This window comes from Melozone crissalis, unplaced genomic scaffold, assembly GCF_028551555.1.
Source record: "Melozone crissalis strain CALT ecotype California unplaced genomic scaffold, PUWL_Pcris_2 ptg000057l_1, whole genome shotgun sequence".
In the NCBI taxonomy this organism is placed as follows: domain Eukaryota; kingdom Metazoa; phylum Chordata; class Aves; order Passeriformes; family Passerellidae; genus Melozone; species Melozone crissalis.
The window spans coordinates 10,828,046-10,847,505 of NW_026535835.1; the positions used below are offsets into that span (position 1 = coordinate 10,828,046).

At 50.4% G+C, this 19,460-nt stretch overlaps 1 protein-coding gene across 1 annotated transcript in view; it reads left to right on the top strand.

The window, feature by feature from the left end:
* The window catches only part of AATF (apoptosis antagonizing transcription factor), a 36,809-nt gene extending 21,303 nt beyond the window's left edge, over positions 1–15,506 (top strand). Inside the window, exons 9-12 of the mRNA XM_054287458.1 lie at positions 1,107–1,174; positions 2,251–2,331; positions 5,447–5,518; positions 14,507–15,506. Coding sequence (XP_054143433.1) covers positions 1,107–1,174; positions 2,251–2,331; positions 5,447–5,518; positions 14,507–14,570 — 285 coding nt within the window. The 3' untranslated portion in view covers positions 14,571–15,506. The remainder of the gene's footprint in view (positions 1–1,106; positions 1,175–2,250; positions 2,332–5,446; positions 5,519–14,506) is intronic.
* Positions 15,507–19,460: the final 3,954 nt, after the last annotated feature.

The following is a 19,460-nucleotide window of genomic DNA, read 5'->3' on the forward strand; positions in this document are numbered from 1 at the left end:
ATCAGAGCACACAGGAGGAGAAACCACCCTGAGCTCTCTGCACCACTTGTGGCTGCTGCTCCAAGCCTCCCTCCCACCTTGCTTCTGACAGAATATTGACTGGAAAGCAAGATCCCATTTCTGCTTAGCCTTGAGGGCAGCTGTTTGCAGAGTGGCAGTGCTACACAGGTTTGCTGTGTCGTGTGTCTGTGTAACACTGGATTTGGATCTTGTATTTAGCTGCCAGAAGTGACTGTGATGAAGTGGCAGAGATAAACTGATAGATTGGGTGCCAGAAAGATGTTGGGAATCAATCAGATAAACAGGGCAGAGAAGTTGCTTGCTGTTTTCTAGTGATAATAAACCAGTGGCCTGGCTCCTGGAATTTTTAAATGTAATTGCTGTGGTAATAATCTCTAAAAATAAGCAAGTAGGAAAAAAAAAAAGTAGTGGCAGGTTTTTAATTATGTTTGAGTCACTCTTTTTTTCTGATAATGTGGTGTATGCCTCGAAGGAGAGGAAGGTACAGGGTGGAGGAAAAGCATCCTGGAATTGCCTGGAATTGCCTGGATTGTGGTTCCAGGTGGGCCAGTTCCAGGTGTTTCTGAGCTGTACCTTCACTGGCAGGTGTCCATAAAGCAGTTTGCTCCCCTCAGTTTTGGAGGGTTTATTTCTGTTCCTCGTGTTGATGCCTTGGCCAGTGCCCAAGGCACAGCAGGCACGGTTTGCAGAGAGTGGTGATAAACACACAGCCCCAGTCAGGGATCAGGAAAGGCTCCTCACAACATCCTCTGGCTGCAGGAGGCAAGGAGGACAAACCCCAGCCCTCAGGGCATGAAAAGAAATAGAAAAGGCTGCCTTAGCATTCCTGCTGGAGCCACAAAAGGGATTTTGCTGTGCTGTTCTCTGAGCGAGCATCACTGCCCAGCTTCTGTTGGGGAATTGTTTCACTTCCCCTGCCCTTCCCCAGCACTGGGGCTGAGCTTTTCCTGCACGTTGCCCCATTACACCTGGGGCAGCTGGCTGCACAGCTGTGCTTGTTTCGGGTGGGTGTTCCTTGTTGCAGGTGGGTTTTGTTGTTCCAGGTGGGTTTTGTTGTCTCAGATGTGTTTCTGTCTCCCCTGCAGCTCCTGCGAGAGCTGATCGAGCGCAAAACCACAGCCCTGGACCCCAACGACCAGGTGGCCATGGGCAGGTGAGCGAGGGGCTGGGACAGCCCTGTCCCTTCAGCACAGCTCAGTGCAGAGGGCACAGCGCCCAGTTCAGCTGGGAGGAGCCACGGTGCCGTTATTCAGGAAATCCTCCTCTCCAGCAGAGGTTGTGGATCACCAGTCTGGCTTGAAGCTGTGTGTGATCCTCCGGAGGTATTTCCAGGTTTGGTCCAGGTGTTTCTGTCTCCCAGTGGCACAAAAACTGCCTGCCCACTGCTGAAGTTTGGCTTTGGCTCTTTGTTAACTCAGCTTTGCTGTTGTTTGAGCAGAATAATCCTTCTGACATCAGTTCAAGCAATTCCTGTGTATCCGTCCTGTAAAAAAGGATTCTGTACAATGAAAATGCACAATGAATGCTCCCTGCATGCAGAACTAAAATATAATTTAATGCAGAGAAGCTCTTATTTCTCTGTTTAATTCTAGAGTTAGAAAGTAAAGAAGCTTCCAAATGCCACTTCATGAGCACTGTACATTGAAATAGCCACGGGCTCCAATTCAGGAAAATGTAAAAGCCAAGGAAAGCTGGAGTTGGGCTCTTCCCTGAAACAATTTTGGGGGGTTTCTATAGGGAGAGGAAGAAAATGCATCAAGAAATGTTTTGATGGTGAAACAACTTTTCTCCTTGTAAAATACCACCCAGATTTTAGTGCAATGTCAGACTTATTTTGTGTACGTCTGGAATATTATGGAAAGCTATTCACTATGATTTAACACGATATAGACAAAATTACATTTAAGTGGTGATTGCATTGTACATTTATCTGACTTTACAATAAAATAGATTACAGTAATTAAGATTATATTAAGATTGCAGTAATTGGATTTTGTTAGATTTTTTCCCTGATGTCGAGTTTCCATTGTATAAATCAGGTGAGATGACTCTCATTCCAGTTTAAAAAAATATTTATAACCAGGAGAAGTTTTTCCCTGCTGGAAACTTCTTTGACTTGAGGAAGTTGTGGTTGGGAAGTGGAGCTTTTAATGCAGTTGGGGATCAGAGAGTGTTTCTGGGAGTGTTGAGTGGCTCTGAGCTGTGCTCCTGCTGTTCTGCATTCCCCAGGCAGTGGCTGGCCATCCAGAAGTTACGGAGCAAAATAAAGAAGAAAGTGGACAGGAAAGCCAGCAAAGGGAGGAGAATCCGGTGAGTGACACCTTTGCAAGCACACACAAATCCTCATTTTGGAAGAGAAAAATCTGACAGCTCTGGGTGTGTTTTACCCCAGCTGGCTCTGGGGGTCTGGGCTGATTTGTGGCTTGGAGGAGATTTCCTGCTGTGGGCAGCCAGGGGGGAATGCTGGTGTTCCTGGAGCCTGGAATCAGTGGGGAATGCTGGTGTTCCTGGAGCCTGGAATCAGTGGGGAGTGCTGATGTTCCTGGAATTAGAGCCTGGAATCAATGGGGAATGCTGGTGTTCCTGGAGCCTGGAATCAGTGGGGAATGCTGGTGTTCCTGGAGCCTGGAATGCTGGTGTTCCTGGAGCCAGGAATCAATGGGGAATGCTGGTGTTCCTGGAATTAGAGCCTGGAATCAGTGGGGAATGCTGGTGTTCCTGGAGCCTGGAATCAGTGGGGAATGCTGGTGTTCCTGGAGCCTGGAATGCTGGTGTTCCTGGAGCCTGGAATCAGTGGGGAATGCTGGTGTTCCTGGAGCCTGGAATGCTGGTGTTCCTGGAGCCTGGAATCAGTGGGGAATGCTGGTGTTCCTGGAGCCTGGAATGCTGGTGTTCCTGGAGCCTGGAATCAATGGGGAATGCTGGTGTTCCTGGAGCCTGGAATGCTGGTGTTCCTGGAGCCAGGAATCAATGGGGAGTGCTGATGTTCCTGGAATTAGAGCCTGGAATCAATGGGGAATGCTGGTGTTCCTGGAGCCAGGAATTAGAGCTTGGTGGATGCAGCCTGGCAGCATTGCCCCACTCAGGTCTGTGGAAACACCAGGGAAAGGTGCTCACACGTCCCTGAGCCTTTTGGGGCTGGAATTTCCAGAGAGAGCCAACAAACCCCTCTGGTGCAATTTGTGTTTCCTGACTGAGATGTGGGCAGCACCTCCAAGGGAAGATGTGCAGGAACACCTCAGGTAAATCTCTGTTTCTCCCCGAGTGCCAGCTGGAACTTGGTGTCAGGTCTCTCTTGGTAACTCACATCGCAGCTCCCTCCTGTCTGAACCATTTCCCTCCTGGGTCACTCACTGGGCTGAGCTCAGAGCTGGAATCTCCCTCGTGGGGAGGGAGGCAGCCCTGAGAGCAGGAGGTGTTTCCCCTCTCTGAGCTCCCTGAGATCAGCATGATTTGTGGGGGAGGAGGGAGGATGCTGAAAAGCTGCTCTGCTTCCTGAAAAATCCAGCACATTAACCATCCTTTGTGAGTAAACTATAAATCCTGACTTGAGATGGCATCTGATAGAAAGTCACTGGAGTCAGGCTGGGTCTGGCCTGGCATAGCAATTTTTAAGATAGATGTCATAAGATAATTTATTGAAAGAGGGAAGAGCTACTTTGTTGGCCTGAAAAGCCTATAATTATTGACTATCAATATTCCTTTCTGTCAGCATCACACATAATTGGATATATTCAGGATTCAGTCAAAACTCCTGACACCATCACACAAGTGAGGCAGCCCCATGAAGCTGCAGGAGTGATGGGGAAGCTCTCCTGGTGTGCAGGCTGTGCCCCCAGCAGCCCTGGGGGAGCAGCTCTGACACCTCAGGTGCCTCTTTTTGCATTTTAGTTAAAAGTTGTGCTGACCCTGCGGGGAAAATAACAATAAAAGCAAGAAAGGCTCATAGTGTGTGCTTGGGATTGAGGTGCAGTTGAGCTCCTGCATTTTCAGAATTGGGCAGTGGAGCCCAAATGGGTTTGTAAATAGTTGGTGCTTCCACTGAGGGACTTGGTGTCACCCCAGACAGATCCCTGACCCTCTGTTCTTCTCTAAAATTGGGACAGCACTGCTTACATGGGGGACTTCGAGGTCCTGGAGAACCAAATATTTAATACCAAGTTTCATGTGTCTCCTTAATAATTCCTTTTTAGCAAAGCTTCAGTATTACAGCCTGTTTGGGTGCAGTGTAGGGGCTGAGGATGTTCAGGTGCTTCCAGAAGCAGTCAGTCTGCCCCTGGGCACGAGGGAAATTGGGGCATTGAGAGGGGAAATGAATTAATCCAAAAATCAGACTTCAGAGAGCTGCAGGTGGCTGTGGAGGAGGGATGTGTGCACACCTTTCTCCTGGCAGTGTTTGCTGAGCTCTGCTGCTGCAGGCTGGGGTGTCCTTCTGTGCACTAAGTGAAACATTTCCCATTTCAAATGGATTATTTCCCATTGCACTGGGGTTTTCCAAAAGCAGCCAGCTGTGTGCAAACAGCTGGGGCTGAGTGGGCAGGAGTTCTGGGTGCCAGGCTGTGCCCACAGCACGGCTTGTGCCTGCTCCTGGCTCCATCCCTGCCATGCCAGGACAAGGCTGCAGGGTGCCCCAGTGTGAGCTGGGCATGGGGAGCCCTCTGAGCTCAGCATCCCCAGGGGCTGTTCCTGCACTGCAAGCAGCAGCAGGGCAGGGGTGGCAGAGGGGGAAGCTGATGCTGGGCAGATGCTGGTGAGTCCTGCTGCCTGCTGTTTGTCAGGCTCTGTAAGTAGCAGCAGCCTGGATGAGCCCTCAGGCTGGGGCAGGCAGTGCACACAGTGCCTGGGTTTGGCGTCCCCGCCCTTGGACACTGGGTTTAAAACCTCCTCAGTGCCCTGTTAAATTTAATGTCAGGCTTTTGAATATAAATAATGAAGTCCTTGCCCAGGGTGGCAGATGGGAGGGGATTCTCTCTCTGGGCAGCTGCAGCAGTGTTTTGGTGGTGGGAACATGCCCCATCTCTGCACAGCCCTTGTCCTGTCCCCTCCTTGCCTGGGTTTCCATGCTCCATGTGCAGTTACCAGGGTGGGAGTTCCCAGCTCTGGAAATGGCTCCAGAGTGGGGTTTGCTGTCCTTGGGGGCTCTGCAGAGCACAGAGCAGGGCAGGAGGGGGTGCAGATGGATGCTGCAGTGGCAGGGAGGGGCTGTCTGTCTGTCTGTCTGTCTGTCTGTCTGGGGCTGCTGTCCTGTCCCTGGCTGGGATGAGAGGGGATTTCTGTCCCTCATTGTTCAGCAGAGGGGAGCAGGGGAATTGCCAGCTCCAGCTGGTGATTTCTCAGGGATCAGCCCCCAGGAGAGCCCTGCTTTCCCCTGGGCTGTTCCTGCTCAGCATTTGCTCCTCTGAGCAGTTCCTGATGCTCTCCCCAGGTTCCACGTCCACAGCAAGCTGGTGAGCTTCATGGCACCTATTGACCCCTGCACAATGAATGATGATGCCAGGTGAGTAAGAGATTAATTATGCTGCTCAAATGGCTCCATGACAGCGTGGTATTGACCTGTTCTTCAGCCTGTCACCCTCTCCAGTCCTTCTTATCAGCTCCCCATTTGTCACTGGCATCACAGCCTGGGTGTCTTGGTCACATCTGTCCTGGCAGCCTGGCTGAGCCTTCACTCTGTAATTACTGTGGTACAAACCAGAAATTGTCATAAATCTCAGCACCCAGGGTTTGATTCCTGCTTTAGAGCTCCTAATTTCAAATTAGGAGTTCTAATTCCAAAAGTCCTAAATGTTGAAATTTCCCCATTTCATGGAATCAGTTTGGGAATACACAGCTCAGCCACTTGGTGTCTTCAGGTGGAATCAGAGCTTAAAAAGAGCTTCTGTTCTAACAGAAATGGCAACTCCTATGTTCTGGTTAATGTGCATTTTCTTAGCTCTGTTAATAACTGCAATAGTTCTCTCAAGATTCACTCAGGACTTTTATGTTGCTTGTGTTTATCTCTGTTTAAAGAGTACAGAATTTTATTGGGAGGCTGTAAGGTTTTAATGTGGTAATTAGTAAAGAAAGCACTAAAATGGAATTCTGTGCATGGTTTGCAGACAGCTCTCCCACATCCCCACCCATATTTCTCCAGCAATACTTTAAACCCAAATCTCCACAAGCTGAGCAGTTTGTGGGAAGGAGGTGGAATAATTTTTCCAGTGAATGGATGGAGAAAGCTTGAGAAACATCTTTCCCCTGGGTTGTGGAACATGTTTGTGCTTTGTGAGGGAGAGATGTCATTTGTCTGTTTGTGAAAAGGAAACCAAATACCTGCTGCCTTTTGGGGGATTGCAGAGGCTTATGGATGAGGAGTTTTGTGTCCATAGCACCTGTGCTGTTTCATCTCTCTCTGAGTTGCTTTACTCTGGGCTTTTTTCTCTCCTTTTTTTTCTTTTTCAAGTGAGAGCAAAGCCCAGCTGCTCTGATTTTCCAGTATTGTTTGGATCCTCTCACCACAAAAGGAAATGCGGTGGCTCCAAGCTGTTCCTCCAGCCATGCAGTCCCAATGTTGAGCTTGAATTTCCCTCTGCTGTGATTTAAAACAATAATTTCATATCCTGTTCCAGGTGGGAACAGATTCTTGCCTCCTCTTTGCAGCAGCCCTTGCACATTTGAGTGGGAATTCTTGTGAAGAGCTGGGTGTTAATTTTTGTCTTCCCCTCAGTTTACACCATTTGTGTTTGCATCCATACACTGAACACATCCCAAACACTGCAGTGGGAGTCTGAAAATCAGCTTTTTGTGGGTGTTTTGGTTCAGCCATCCCCACATGAAGAGATCTGCTGCTCTCAGTCATTGGTTTGAAAATCAGAGCTCACTTCTCTGGCATGAGCCACGAGATCTCTGTCCAGCACACAGCTGGACCACACAGGGCAAGAAGAATTCAGCATCTGCAGGTGAATTAAGCAGAGCAGGCCAGGCCTGTGTGCTGCAGAGGGGAGCAGCACTGATAACAGCTTCCCTCTGTGGCAGAGGCAGGTAATTCTGTTGTTGGCAAGTGGGAATTACAGGATGGGAAATGCACATGTGCACTTCACAGAGGTGTGACTGTGCTCTGAGCCAGTTTTATTTGTTTCTGCTCAGGCACTTCAAATGCAAGACCCCAAATTAATTCCCCTGTGCTGAGCAGGGCACTGAGCTGTGCTGGGAGGGGTTTCCCGGTGCTGGGTGTGAAATGGGTCTGTCTGTCTGTCTGTCTGTCTGTAGCTGTGACACACACACCCCCAGCTCTGTCCCTGTGAGCACTCCACAGCCAGGGCTGGTGTCAGATCACTGCAAACTCTGATGAACATCCTCATTTCACCTCTGGAGGACAGTGGCTTGCAGGGAGAGACATCCTCTAAGGACACAGATGTTTGGTCCCAACACCTTTATCTCCCCAGACAGCTCAGGTTATTGTGACAGGTAAAACAAGATTGTGCAAATATGCAACAGTGATCTAATCAGCTGGAACAACAGCAGTATTTTAACTGGCACTACCTTTTAACAGCATCATTAAGGGCTCTCATTACTCTTTTATTAGAGGCTCACTCTATTTCTTATCAGATTACAGAATGAACATAACTCATGGCACTGATTTGATCTCTGTTAAAGAGGATTACAGCTGTGCATTAGCTGGGATTGACATGGTTTGTAATTTGCTGTTGATACCCAGGCTGGCAGTGTGACCCCTCCCCACAGCCCGGGGGGGAGGGCACCCATACATCATCATTAACCCTGGCACGGGGCTCTGAGCAGCCCAGGGGCCTCTCCTGCAGGAGGGACAGGCAGGACATGAGGGACACTCTGCAATTCCTGCTGGGGGTGTGCAGGTGGGGAATGGATCCCATTTTGTGCAGGCTGGGTGCTGTCACCGTGATCACAGGGGTCTGAGGGTGAGGGAAGGGATGAGGATCTGACTCCATGCTTCAGAAGGCTGATTTATTATTTTATTATATATATTATATTAAAACTGTACTGAAAGAATAGAAAAAAGGGTTTCATCAGAAGGCTGGCTAAGAGTAGCAAAAGAAGGAATGAATAACAAAGGTTTGTGTCTCAGACTCTCTGTCTGAGCCAGCTGACTGTGATTGGCCATTAATTAGAAACAACCCCATGAGACCAATCCCAGATGCACCTGTTCCATTCCACAGCAGCTGATAACCATTGTTTACACTTTGTTCCTGAGGCCTCTCAGCTTCTCAGGAGGACAAATCCTAAGGAAAGGGTTTTCCATCAGAGATGTCTGTGACAGGGTTGTGCCTCAGCAGTGGATCTCGTTGGGGAGGAGGAATGTGCATCCTCTATGAGCCAGATCAGAGGGGATCAGGGGCTCTGCTGGGGCTGTGTCAAACCAAGCAGTGTCCCCACAATGTGAGGTGGGAATCCCTCCCTTCAATGCCCCATCCAAGGGCAGGAAATGTCCCCCTGTCCCCAGGGCCCTGCTGGGAGCCTGAATTCACAGCCAGATCATCCCCCTGCCTTTGGATTAGAGCCTTTCCCTGCATCCAGGCAGGCCCTGTGCATTCTGTGCATTTTCCCAATCAGCATTCTCCCTTCAAGTGCAGCTGCTTTGTCACAGCAAGCAGAGGGGGGTACATAGCAGGAAATCCTGGTATTAAAAGATTAATTTACTTATATGACATAGGAGTTTAATAAAAAAAAAAAATTAAAAAAAAAAAGGTTGGTGAGATACCAGCCTTTAACTTGGCTCACTTTGTACTTGGGGTATTAAAACACATGAGAGCAGATTAATGGAGGAATTTGGGCTCTGCGATTGTCAATCCAGGGGGTTCAGCACCACAGAATTCCTGGGAGGAAGCAAAGCCCTTCCTGCAGGGAGAACTGAGCCAGCAGCTCCTGCTGCATGGTACAAACCCCAGGGACCCTGTTGGTGTGGGGAAAATGCATCCAGGTCTGCCCAGGAGCAGGGAGGATGGAAAGGATGTCCTGCTTGGGAAATAAGGGGAGGGCAGGCTGGAACCAAAGGAAAAACCTTATCCTGTGAGACTGAGCCTGCCTGGGGGCGTCCTGAGGCACCACAGCTTTGCAATCCCAGAATCCCAGGCTGGCTTGGTTGGGAGAGAGCTTCCAGCCCATCCAGTGCCATCACCACCTCCCTCTGTCCCAGGCTGCTCCAGCCCCAGTGCCCAACCTGGCCTTGGAATTTCCTCTCTCCGTGCCCGATTTTATTCAGAATGCCCCCAGCCTGTGGCTTGGTGAGCCCTGGAGGTGCAGAGTGGCACCCATGGCCCTCCCCAGGGCTTTGGGAAGGGCTGGGCCTGCAGCAGGGGCTGCTCAGCTGCCAGGCTGGATGTGACCCAGCTGGTGGCACTGGGCTGTGTGTGACCCCACTGGTGGCACTGGGCTGAGTGTGACCCCACTGGTGGCACTGGTGGCACTGGGCTGTGTGTGACCCCACTGGTGGCACTGGGCTGAGTGTATCCCCACTGGTGGCACTGGTGGCACTGGGCTGTTTGTGACCCCACTGGTGGCACTGGGCTGAGTGTGACCCCGCTGGTGGCACTGGGTGCACTGGGCTGTGTGTGACCCAGCTGGTGGCACTGGGTGCACTGGGCTGTGTGACCCCCGCTGGTGGCACTGGGCTGTGTGTGATTCCAGTGGTGGCACTGGGTGCACTGGGCTGAGTGTGACCCCACTGGTGGCACTGGGCTGAGTGTGACCCCGCTGGTGGCACTGGGCTGAGTGTGACCCTGCTGGTGGCACTGGGTGCACTGGGCTGAGTGTGACCCCCGCTGGTGGCACTGGGCTGTGTGTGATTCCAGTGGTGGCACTGGGTGCACTGGGCTGAGTGTGACCCCACTGGTGGCACTGGGCTGAGTGTGACCCAGCTGGTGGCACTGGGTGCACTGGGCTGAGTGTGACCCCCGCTGGTGGCACTGGGTGCACTGGGCTGAGTGTGACCCCACTGGTGGCACTGGGTGCGCCCCTCCTGTCCCCACAGCTGATGTTTGACATCCCTGGCAAACACACAGGAGCCTCTGCTATGGAAATTTCCCTCTTAAAAGGGAAAAAAAAAAAATAACCTGTTAAGGGCTGCGAGATGATTTGTCGCTTTTCCTTTGTGAGACAATTTGTCTTCTCCTGCATCAAATCCGTTATGGAGCAGGCAAGCTGTGAAAGGGGGAAATCGTCCTCGGAATATGAGGAGCACGAGGAATGGCTCCCTCTGCACAGGGCGCTCCCAGAGCCTGCCCTGCCCAAACAGCCATCCCAGGCAGCCTGGGAGGCAGCACTGAGGGATGTCCTGGGGAAAGGGGAGCTGCTGGGGTGCCTGTGCTTGCTGGTTCCCTGTGCTTTGTGCTGCTGTGGGAATGGCACTGGGACCAAAACCAGCATGGGAGAGGCTCCCCTGTGTCCCATGGGTGTGAGAATGGCACTGGGACCAAACTCAGGGTGTGAGAGGCTCCCCTGTGCCCCATGGGTGTGGGAATGGCACTGGCACCAAACTCAGCATGGGAGAGGCTCCCCTGTGCCCCATGGGTGTGAGAATGGCACTGGGACCAAACTCAGGGTGTGAGAGGCTCCCCTGTGCCCCATGAGTGTGGGAATGGCACTGGGACCAAAATCAGCATGGGAGAGGCTCCCCTGTGCCCCATGGGTGTGTGGGAATGGCACTGGGACCAAACTCAGGGTGTGAGAGGCTCCCCTGTGCCCCATGGGTGTGTGGGAATGGCACTGGGACCAAACTCAGGGTGTGAGAGGCTCCCCTGTGCCCCATGGGTGTGCCCTGAGCCCAGGGCTGGGCCGGAGGTGAGTGAGTGCTGCAAACCAAGCTCCCCTGGAATTCCTCTTCCTTTCATTTCATTTTTTTGAGGAAAATACTCATTTTTATTGAGACGTTTAAGGCTTCAGATTTGTTTTGTCCTCCTGGTACCTGCTGTGCTTGCTGGGCACTTTAATCTGAATTTCACAGCACTGGACAGAACATTTCACAGAAGGGAGGACGTGGATCATCCAGTGCAGTTCTTCAGGGAATGATCCATGGATTGAACCCCAAATTTGTGTCAGCAGCCCCCTGCTCTGAGCCAGCCTGGCACAGACAGAAAGTTTTCCAAGGAAAGCATCAGCCAGTTCCAGTTTCCATCAGGAGCTGTGATTTCCACAGGTGCTTCTGTTCCATCTTTTCCAGTTTTTGTGAATTAAAAATTCATAGTTCCCAGTGGAGGATGGCGGTAGGAATGGGGACTGTACTCATTTCAGTACTGCTTGTGGCATATTCTAAATTATCTTTTTTTTTTTTTTTTTGGGGAGAAGAAGAGAAGAAGTAAAAGGTATTTGGGAAAAGGCAGAGAAATTGGTTGGAGGGTGTTTTTACTGAGGAGCACAGCAGTGACTGGAGCACTATTGCTATTTTAATAAAAAAGCATCCCCTAGAAACTGAATTTTCCCCCTTAGTATTGTTCTTCTACTGCTTTACAGAACTATATATTTCTATTTTAATAAATATAAATATATTTTACATATAGATAGATACTTAATATATAAATATATTTATACAATATAAATATATTTATATAAAATTATAATATAATGTATAAATATAATTATATTATTTATTTTATATATTCTTTTATTTTTATTTGTTTTATATATTACAATACATATTTTATATATTATTTGTAATATATATATAATATATTTTATATATAAAAATATTTTTAAACAATATATATTTTTATATTTATTTTATATGTAATAATATATATTTATATAAAATATGGTATATATTTATGTTTATAAGTATATTTATATTTATAAATATATTTATATTTTTATATTTTTAAAAGGGGCGTAACATGACTAATTCCACAGAGCAGCCCAGCACTGGCTGCTCCCCTCCCATGTGCAGCTCATGTTTGGTGTCCCCTTGGAGTGTTTGCTGCTGCTGCAGGCGGCCACAGGAGATTCCTGGGGATCTGCTGAGAGTTTTTGGGATTTATATTTTGATGCTTGATGGAGATTTATGAAATGTGCTATTCATATTCATCCAGGGCACTCCTTTCTCCCTGTTGTGCCTGTAAAATGTCTGTGGCAGCTACACCTGGGGCTTGGGGGGACAGGAGCCACTCTCAGCACCTGGGCTGGCTGTAGCTGCTTTTATTTAAACATTTTTGATGCTGTTGCTGACCTGGAAGCAGCAGTGTCCAATGGGGAGGGGCCATCCCTGCTCTGGAAGAGATGCATAAATAATCAAGCCAAGGTTCTCACACACACATGTTTTATGGCAAATGGCTGTGTGGCTCCAGATAATTTTTTCCAGAAACAGGTTTTATGATAATACAGTAAAAATATTAAATTAGAAAATGCCTCACTAAGGGTGATAAAACCTTACTACAGTGGAAATAGGTAATTATCCCCTCTGCAGCCTAAATGACAGTTTAAAAGAAATAAAAATGTTAGTGCTCATTACTTGCTTTTGTGGGTTGCAATAAAGGGTGCGTTAAATTTTAATTCAGGGGAGAGCTCTGGATGGAGCTGTGCTGGGTGGGAGCTGTGCCCAATCCCCTGCCCAGGTGATTCCCTAAATCCCCTTTGCCAGCCCCAGGTACCCCTGGTGTGTCATTGCTGTGGGTGGAGGAGAGAAATTTGATATTTTCTTAACCAAAATCCAAGTTCATTATGCATAGCCTTAAGGGGACTGGAAGTATTAAAATGTGCACTTACCCTGGTGAATTGAGACACAGACAAGGTTAAACCTGGAGGATTGATGAGTTTTGCTCTCTGCATGGTTGGATCCTGCTGAGGGGAGAGGCTGCAGGAGAAAGGGAGCCTGGCTGATGAGGAGAGGGGGGGAAAAGGGTTGGGGTGTTTGATATTTAATATTTGATTTTCAGGGTGAAATGTTTGCCCTGTGTTTGGGTTACCTGATTTCTGTCCTTCTCTTGTCACTGTGCCAGGCTGCCTGTCCCTGCTGTGTCATTGTCCGGAAGTTTCCATTGGGATTTTGCTCCATCCCATTCCTGGGAGGGTGAGGGAACCCCCTGACCCCAAACCTGCAGTTCCCATGTCAGTGCCAGCAAACGCAAATTCCTCCCTGACATCTCTCCAGGCCCTGCTTGCCTGAGAAACAGCTGTGGATTTAAAATCTGGGGGATTGGAGCAAATTCTGCATCCATCCCCGAACTCCTGCACCCACAGAGAGCACCAAACCCACAAAATGAGGATAAAAACCCCAGGAATTCTCCCAGGGGGGCTCCCCCAGTGGGAGAGGCTGCAGAGCTGCTGCACTGTTGGGGTTTGGCTGCTCATGGGGCTGACACAGAAGCTTTGCTCCCTTGGAGTCGTTCCCTGGGGTTCCCCAAATTGTGCACGTTGGTTTTGAGCTGCCTCACATTGCTGGGGCTGGAAAAAGGAATGAATGGGGAAGGAGAAGGGCCTGGAGAGGGGACAGGGATTTCCCCAGATTTCCCCAGATCCTTTAGGGTGGTTTTAGGAAAGGTTTGAGGCTGTTCCCTGTGGGCAGGACCAAACTTTATCCATCCATCCTGCCCTGCTGGCCCTGAGATTCCATTCCTGCCCTTCCTCCTGGAGAGCTTTCTCTGCCATCACTGATAAAAATGGAATTCCTCCTTTGGAAATGACAGAAAACCCTCCCATGGAGGTGTCTGCAAGCAAAACCAGGCCCAAACCCAAATACTGCTGTGATGGAAGGGAAAATCCCATTGTGTGCCCAACACTCCCCTCCATGTGTGCAGCCACGAGGCTTTAGGAGCTGCAGTAGAGAAAATGCAGCTCTTCCCCATGCCCAGAAATGCAGACAGAGAAAATGCAGCTCTTCCCTCCATCCCAGAAATGCAGACAGAGAAAATGCAGCTCTTCCCTCCATCCCAGAAATGCAGACAGAGAAAATGCAGCTCTTCCCTCCATCCCAGAAATTCCTGCTTTATGAACATCCCTCCTTTCTCCCAGCTCACGTTCTCTGCCTCTAAAATTAAAGATAAATAACACCAGCCCACTTTTCTTTTTTAATTTTTTTTAAGGGAAATTTGCTCCTGTTATCAGAATTGCTGCACATGGGATATTAATTGGAATCTTGTTGCTGGGTCATTTTCATTGTTTTTCAAGTACTGTCCAAGAAAATGTATGAAAACTAAATTACAGCCCCACGTTGGCTGTGTGATTGAATCCTCCTCACGGCCCCAACATCCTATTAAAATATTCAATCTTGTTTTCTTACTTGAAGAGCCTGTCTGTAAAGGGCAAACTTATAGAAACCCTCATTCTCTGGAGATCCAATATCCAGGCACACTGCAATATTTCCATATTTCTGCCCTGCCTGGGATTGGGCTCACACCTCTGCCTGTATTTATTAATAAGGATTTTCAAATGCATTTTTAATTACACCATTCCTTTGCTGTTGAAGGAGTGGAGGGTTTGTGGCAGCTTTTTGGTTCCATTTTGACCTTGGAAAGTGACTTTTCCCTCTCCCTTTTTTCCACAGGACGGAGCTGTACCGGTCTCTGTTTGGAAAAGTCACAAAGGGAGAAGAAGCAGAGCAGAATTAGAGCTGGATGGAGCTCCTGGTGTCACAAAGGAGAAGAAGCAGAGCAGAATTAGGGGCTGGATTGAGCCCCTGTGTTCTCCCGCCCTCAGCTGCTCCCTCAGGCTGCCCAGGAGCAGAATCTCTGTGGTCAGAACGACCCCAAGATGCCTTAGAAAGTCTCTTTTCCCAGCCTGGCAGTCAAAGGAGGAGTCAGAATTCTTCTGTTCTGGTTTTTAAGGTTGTTTATTTTCTGTTATCTATAAAATTCTTTCCCTGGCTGCTGAGGTCTGTCCAGCAGGTCAGACAGAGGCACATTGACTGCCCTCAGAGGCAGTGTTGTCTTTTATACTAAAAACTGTGTGTATTTTATTTACAATAATTTTCCAATAACATTATTTACAGTAATTTCCCAATACCTATCACCTGTGTTAGACAGTGTGTTCCTACCTTAAACCAATCCAAAAGTGCCACCATCACCCAGAACATGGAGGCCAGGAAGAAGGAGCAAGAAGGACAAAACACACCCAAATTCCTCCATCTTGGGACTCAGAGCCCCCATTCTAAAAACCCCAAAATTCTATTTTTTTAGTAGAATTAATAGTTAGTGACAACTAATTATTATTCTGCTTAAACTCTCCTGACTTGTACAGAGCTGGTGATTTGCTCCATGGGTCAGAATCAAAGGCAGAGGGGTCCTGGGCAGCCCAGGAGCAGAGCCAGCTCTCTGCATTCTCTGCTGTGTCCCTAGAACCCCTCTGAAGGAGGTTTTCCCTTCCCTTTCTGGCTGTGGTGTTAAAGGGGAACAGAAGCACTCTCCCAGTGATAACTTCTCGGTGTTGTTGGAGCAGATAAGAGCGCGAGCGGCGCTGAGCAGCGCTTTGGAATTCACTTATCAGCGTTCCAGCAGCCTCTGCCATCCCTGCCCTGCCTCCACCTGGGCTGGGGACACGGGGACAGCCTGGGGACACGGGGACAGAGGGGACAGGCAGGGACAGAGGGGGACAGACGGCCCTGCTGCAGCGCTGACCTTGCTGCAGGGGCAGCTCTGGTTGGGCAGGAAAAGGGATTCACACAGTGCCTGGTGTGCAGGAAAAGGGCAGGGAAAGGGATTCACACAGTGCCTGGTGTGCAGTGCTGCAGGAAAAGGGCAGGAAAAGGGATTCACACACTGCCTGGAGGAAAAGGGCAGGGAAAGGGATTCACACAGTGCCTGGTGTGCAGGAAAAGAACAGGGAAAGGGATTCACACAGTGCCTGGGGTGGAAATGCTGCAGGAAATGACAGGTAAAAGGATTCCCACAGTGCCTGGGGTGGAAATGCTGCAGGAAAAGGGCAGGGAAAGGGATTCCCACAGTGCCTGGGGTGGGAGTGCTGCAGGAAAAGGGCAGGAAAAGGGATTCACACAGTGCCTGGTGTGCAGGAAAAGGGCAGGAAAAGGGATTCACACACTGCCTGGTGTGCAGGAAAAGAACAGGGAAAGGGATTCACACACTGCCTGGTGTGGAAATGCTGCAGGAAAAGGGCTGGAAAAGGGATTCACACAGTGCCTGGTGTGGAGATGCTGCAGGAAAAGGGCAGGAAATGACCGGAAAAGGGATTCCCACAGTGCCTGGGGTGGGAGTGCTGCAGGAAAAGGGCTGGAAAAGGGATTCCCACAGTGCCTGGTGTGGAGGTGCTGCTGGCAAAGGGCAGCCCCAAGGGGCTCTGGCATGGTGGCACAGCGGGAGCAGAGGGCACAGGGCCTCCCCAAAAACTCCAACAGATATTTTTGGAGCTGCTTTACCCCCAGTGTCCCCAGGTGATGGTGATGGTGTCCAGCACGGGCACAGCTCCCTGGGCACACAGAAAGGACCAGGGTGATTCCCACCAAGTTTTCCTAAAGCTGCCAATTAACAGCAAGTGAGATCTTCCCTTCTTCCCCCCCCCCCCCCCCCCAAAAAGAATAATAATTCTTTATTAATTCATGATCCAGCTGCTAATTAGTACCTCCACAAACGGGCATTGCACCTTGGCAGAGCACTGGAGGTGTTTTGGGGATGGGCTGTGCACAGGGAGGGACAGAGGGTTGTGTTAATCCTCTCCCCCCAACCCCGCCACAGCGAAGAATTTCAACTTTCAGACAAACAACTTCATTTACAAGTGTGTCTCTAATTAGCTGCAGAATTAGTAAAGCAGAGTTTTCCCCCCATAGATCGGCCAGGGCCCCGGGGGAGGCTCTGGAATGGAGAGAATCGCATTTCCAATTATTTTGTTGAATTGCTAATTTAGTTATTGTGCCTGGCGTAATTGTGATGGGTATTGGGTGTGCAATTCAATTTGTTTTAAATATTTGTGGGAAGGCTGATCAGTAATGGAGCTGACCTATTTCATGGCCCAAATTGAGAGAAGAGACTAAAACAAAAAACAGCTACAAAGCCCCAGTTTGTCTCAGTTTTTATTTTGATGTCTCTCATCCCTCTTAAGACTGTTGATGCAACAAAAGGTTTACATTAAAAGATGATGGCACTTTGATCTTGGGCTTTGGAGAGCTTACAGCTTTGGTATGTCTTTTCTTGGCATTTTAATATGGAGATATTTTAGGCTAAAGAGTTTTAAACATGATGCTGGAGTTCAGTAGGGTCTGTCCCCTCACCACCCCCCAAATTTTAACTATCCGGATTCTGGTTTGAGAAATGTGCAAAAATCAACTGCTGGAGTTGTGGTGGCTCATGTGGGCACATTTAAATCTCACCTTTCATGGGGACCCCTCCAAAGGTGTTGGTGGATCAGCTCCCAGGGACATCCTTTAAATAAAGTCCTGCTGGGCCTTTCCTACTGAGCAGGGCATGAATGAGGCTGGAAAAGGCCTCCAAGATCATCCGGTGCAGCCATCGCTGCCCCAGAACAGCCCTGCAAGAGGGTCCCAAGGTTCTCCCACCTCAGCAGCAGCCACTGGGGCTTGGGGTTTTCTCCCTGTGTGTTCCATTCACTGTGATGTTGAAGATGGGAATGGGGAGTGGCCACCATCAGGCTTGGGGACACCTGGGGACACCTGGGATGGGGCAGAGCTGTGGGATGAGCTGGGACTCGGGGCAGGGTTGGAGGGTCCCACAGAGCCCTCTGTGCAGTCCTGGCCTCGGGCAAAGCTCAGCTCCCCAGGCCAGGGGTGACAGATTGCACTCACAGCAGCAGCAGAGCTGTAATTCATTCTTTTTATTAAAAGAAATTGAGGTAAGTGAAATACTTCAGCACCAGCGAGAACCGTTCGTACCCAGGGGGCTCCCCCCACCCCGTGACCCCCCCAAACCCCCCTGGGGACATCTCAGGTGCTGCTGCCACAGCCCCAGCAGGCCCAGAGCCCCCCGGGCGCTGCCAGAGCCCGGTGCCACCCAAGGGATGCTCTGGGGCCAGGCCCGAGCCGGTGCTGTAACACTGCAATGGGGCTGCTCTGTGGGCACAGGGACCCTCCCACACGTGTCCTGCAAGGGGGACTCTGGTGACACCACCACGGGGGATCCTGGGGACAGGGAGAGCCCACCAGGCCCGGTCCTGCCTGGCTGACACATTCTCTGTCTGCGTGTCCTGCTGCAGCCCAGCCTGGCGTAAGCAAAAGCGTCTTTGGGGCTTGTTCAGGGGGCTCTAGTGGGAAAAAAAAAATCTCTTGAATCAAATTAGGGTTCTTAACTATTAAGAAAAAGCAAGTCCTGCGGGTGGCCGAGCTCTGCTGGCCACGGGCAGGGGAGCAGCGGCCCCGGGCTGGCACCTCCAGTCACTGGCAGCACTGGCAGAAGGGCTGCATTGCACTTCAGGAGCAAACAGGGACAGGGGAGAGGCACTGGCAGCATCATTGATCCATTCTCTCCTCAAACAGCCCTTCTGTACCGCACTTCTGTCCCACAGCCCTTCCTGCTGGACTAAGGAGGGGCTGCGAAGGCTGAAATTGTTCCAGGACCATCACTGGTGAGCCCGGAGAGCCCAGCCCTGTGCAGGAGCTGTGTGTGAGGGCTGGGCTGTGCTTCCCTCCAGCACTGCAGCTTCTCGGAGCTTTTGTTACATAAAAAACATGTACAAAGAGGTTGGGGATCTGGGCTGGCCTGGGGGCCCTGGGCAGCTGCCACCCCTTCCTGCACTCAGCTGCCACCCAGTTCTTCCTGACCATTGCCACGAGATTCCAAACCCAACATTTTGTCACATTCCCAGGTAAGAGTGGCCCCTCCCAGCCATGCCCAGGCAGCTCTGGGGCAGGGCAGGATGATGGAGAAAGCTCTCCACAGACTGAGATTTCCTTCTGCACTTCCAGCCCCACTGGGGCATTTGGCTCTGTCCCTTCTCCTGCCTCACCTCAGCTGCCTGGAGCTGCCCTCAGGGAGGGATGAGCACTGTTAGCCCTGAAAACATCAGGGGAGGGAGAGCAGAAACGCTGAGCAGCTGCACTTTGGTCTCTTGTGCCCCCTCCCAGAAGGGCCTTTCACAAAATTCACAGCCTGCTCTAAAGGACTTGGGCACAAAGGCAAAGCCACGGGGGTTCAGCCCCCAAAATCCTGCCCCCCAAAACCCTTCACAGCCCTGGGGAGCCTCCTGGGGGCACGGCACAGCAGCTAAAGGCTGGTTTTCCTCTACCTAGGAGACAGGACAGACGTGGGGCACACAAATCAAATCACCACTGACAGAGGGTGACACACGAATCACCGGTGACAGAGGGGAGGGCACGGGGGGACGTTGGCACTTGTCAGCACGGAGCTGCCGCTGCCGCCGGGCACGGGGAGCAGGGGAGGAGGGCAGGGGGTCCCTGCAGGGGCAGGGTGTCCCTGGAAGGACAGGAGGGACAGGGGTGTCCCTGCAGGCCCTGCCGCGCCAAGGCCTCGCGGTTCCGGAGCGCCCGGCCCCGCTCTGAGCAATAAATAAGGTCCAGGAGGCCGGCGGGGCTCCGTCCG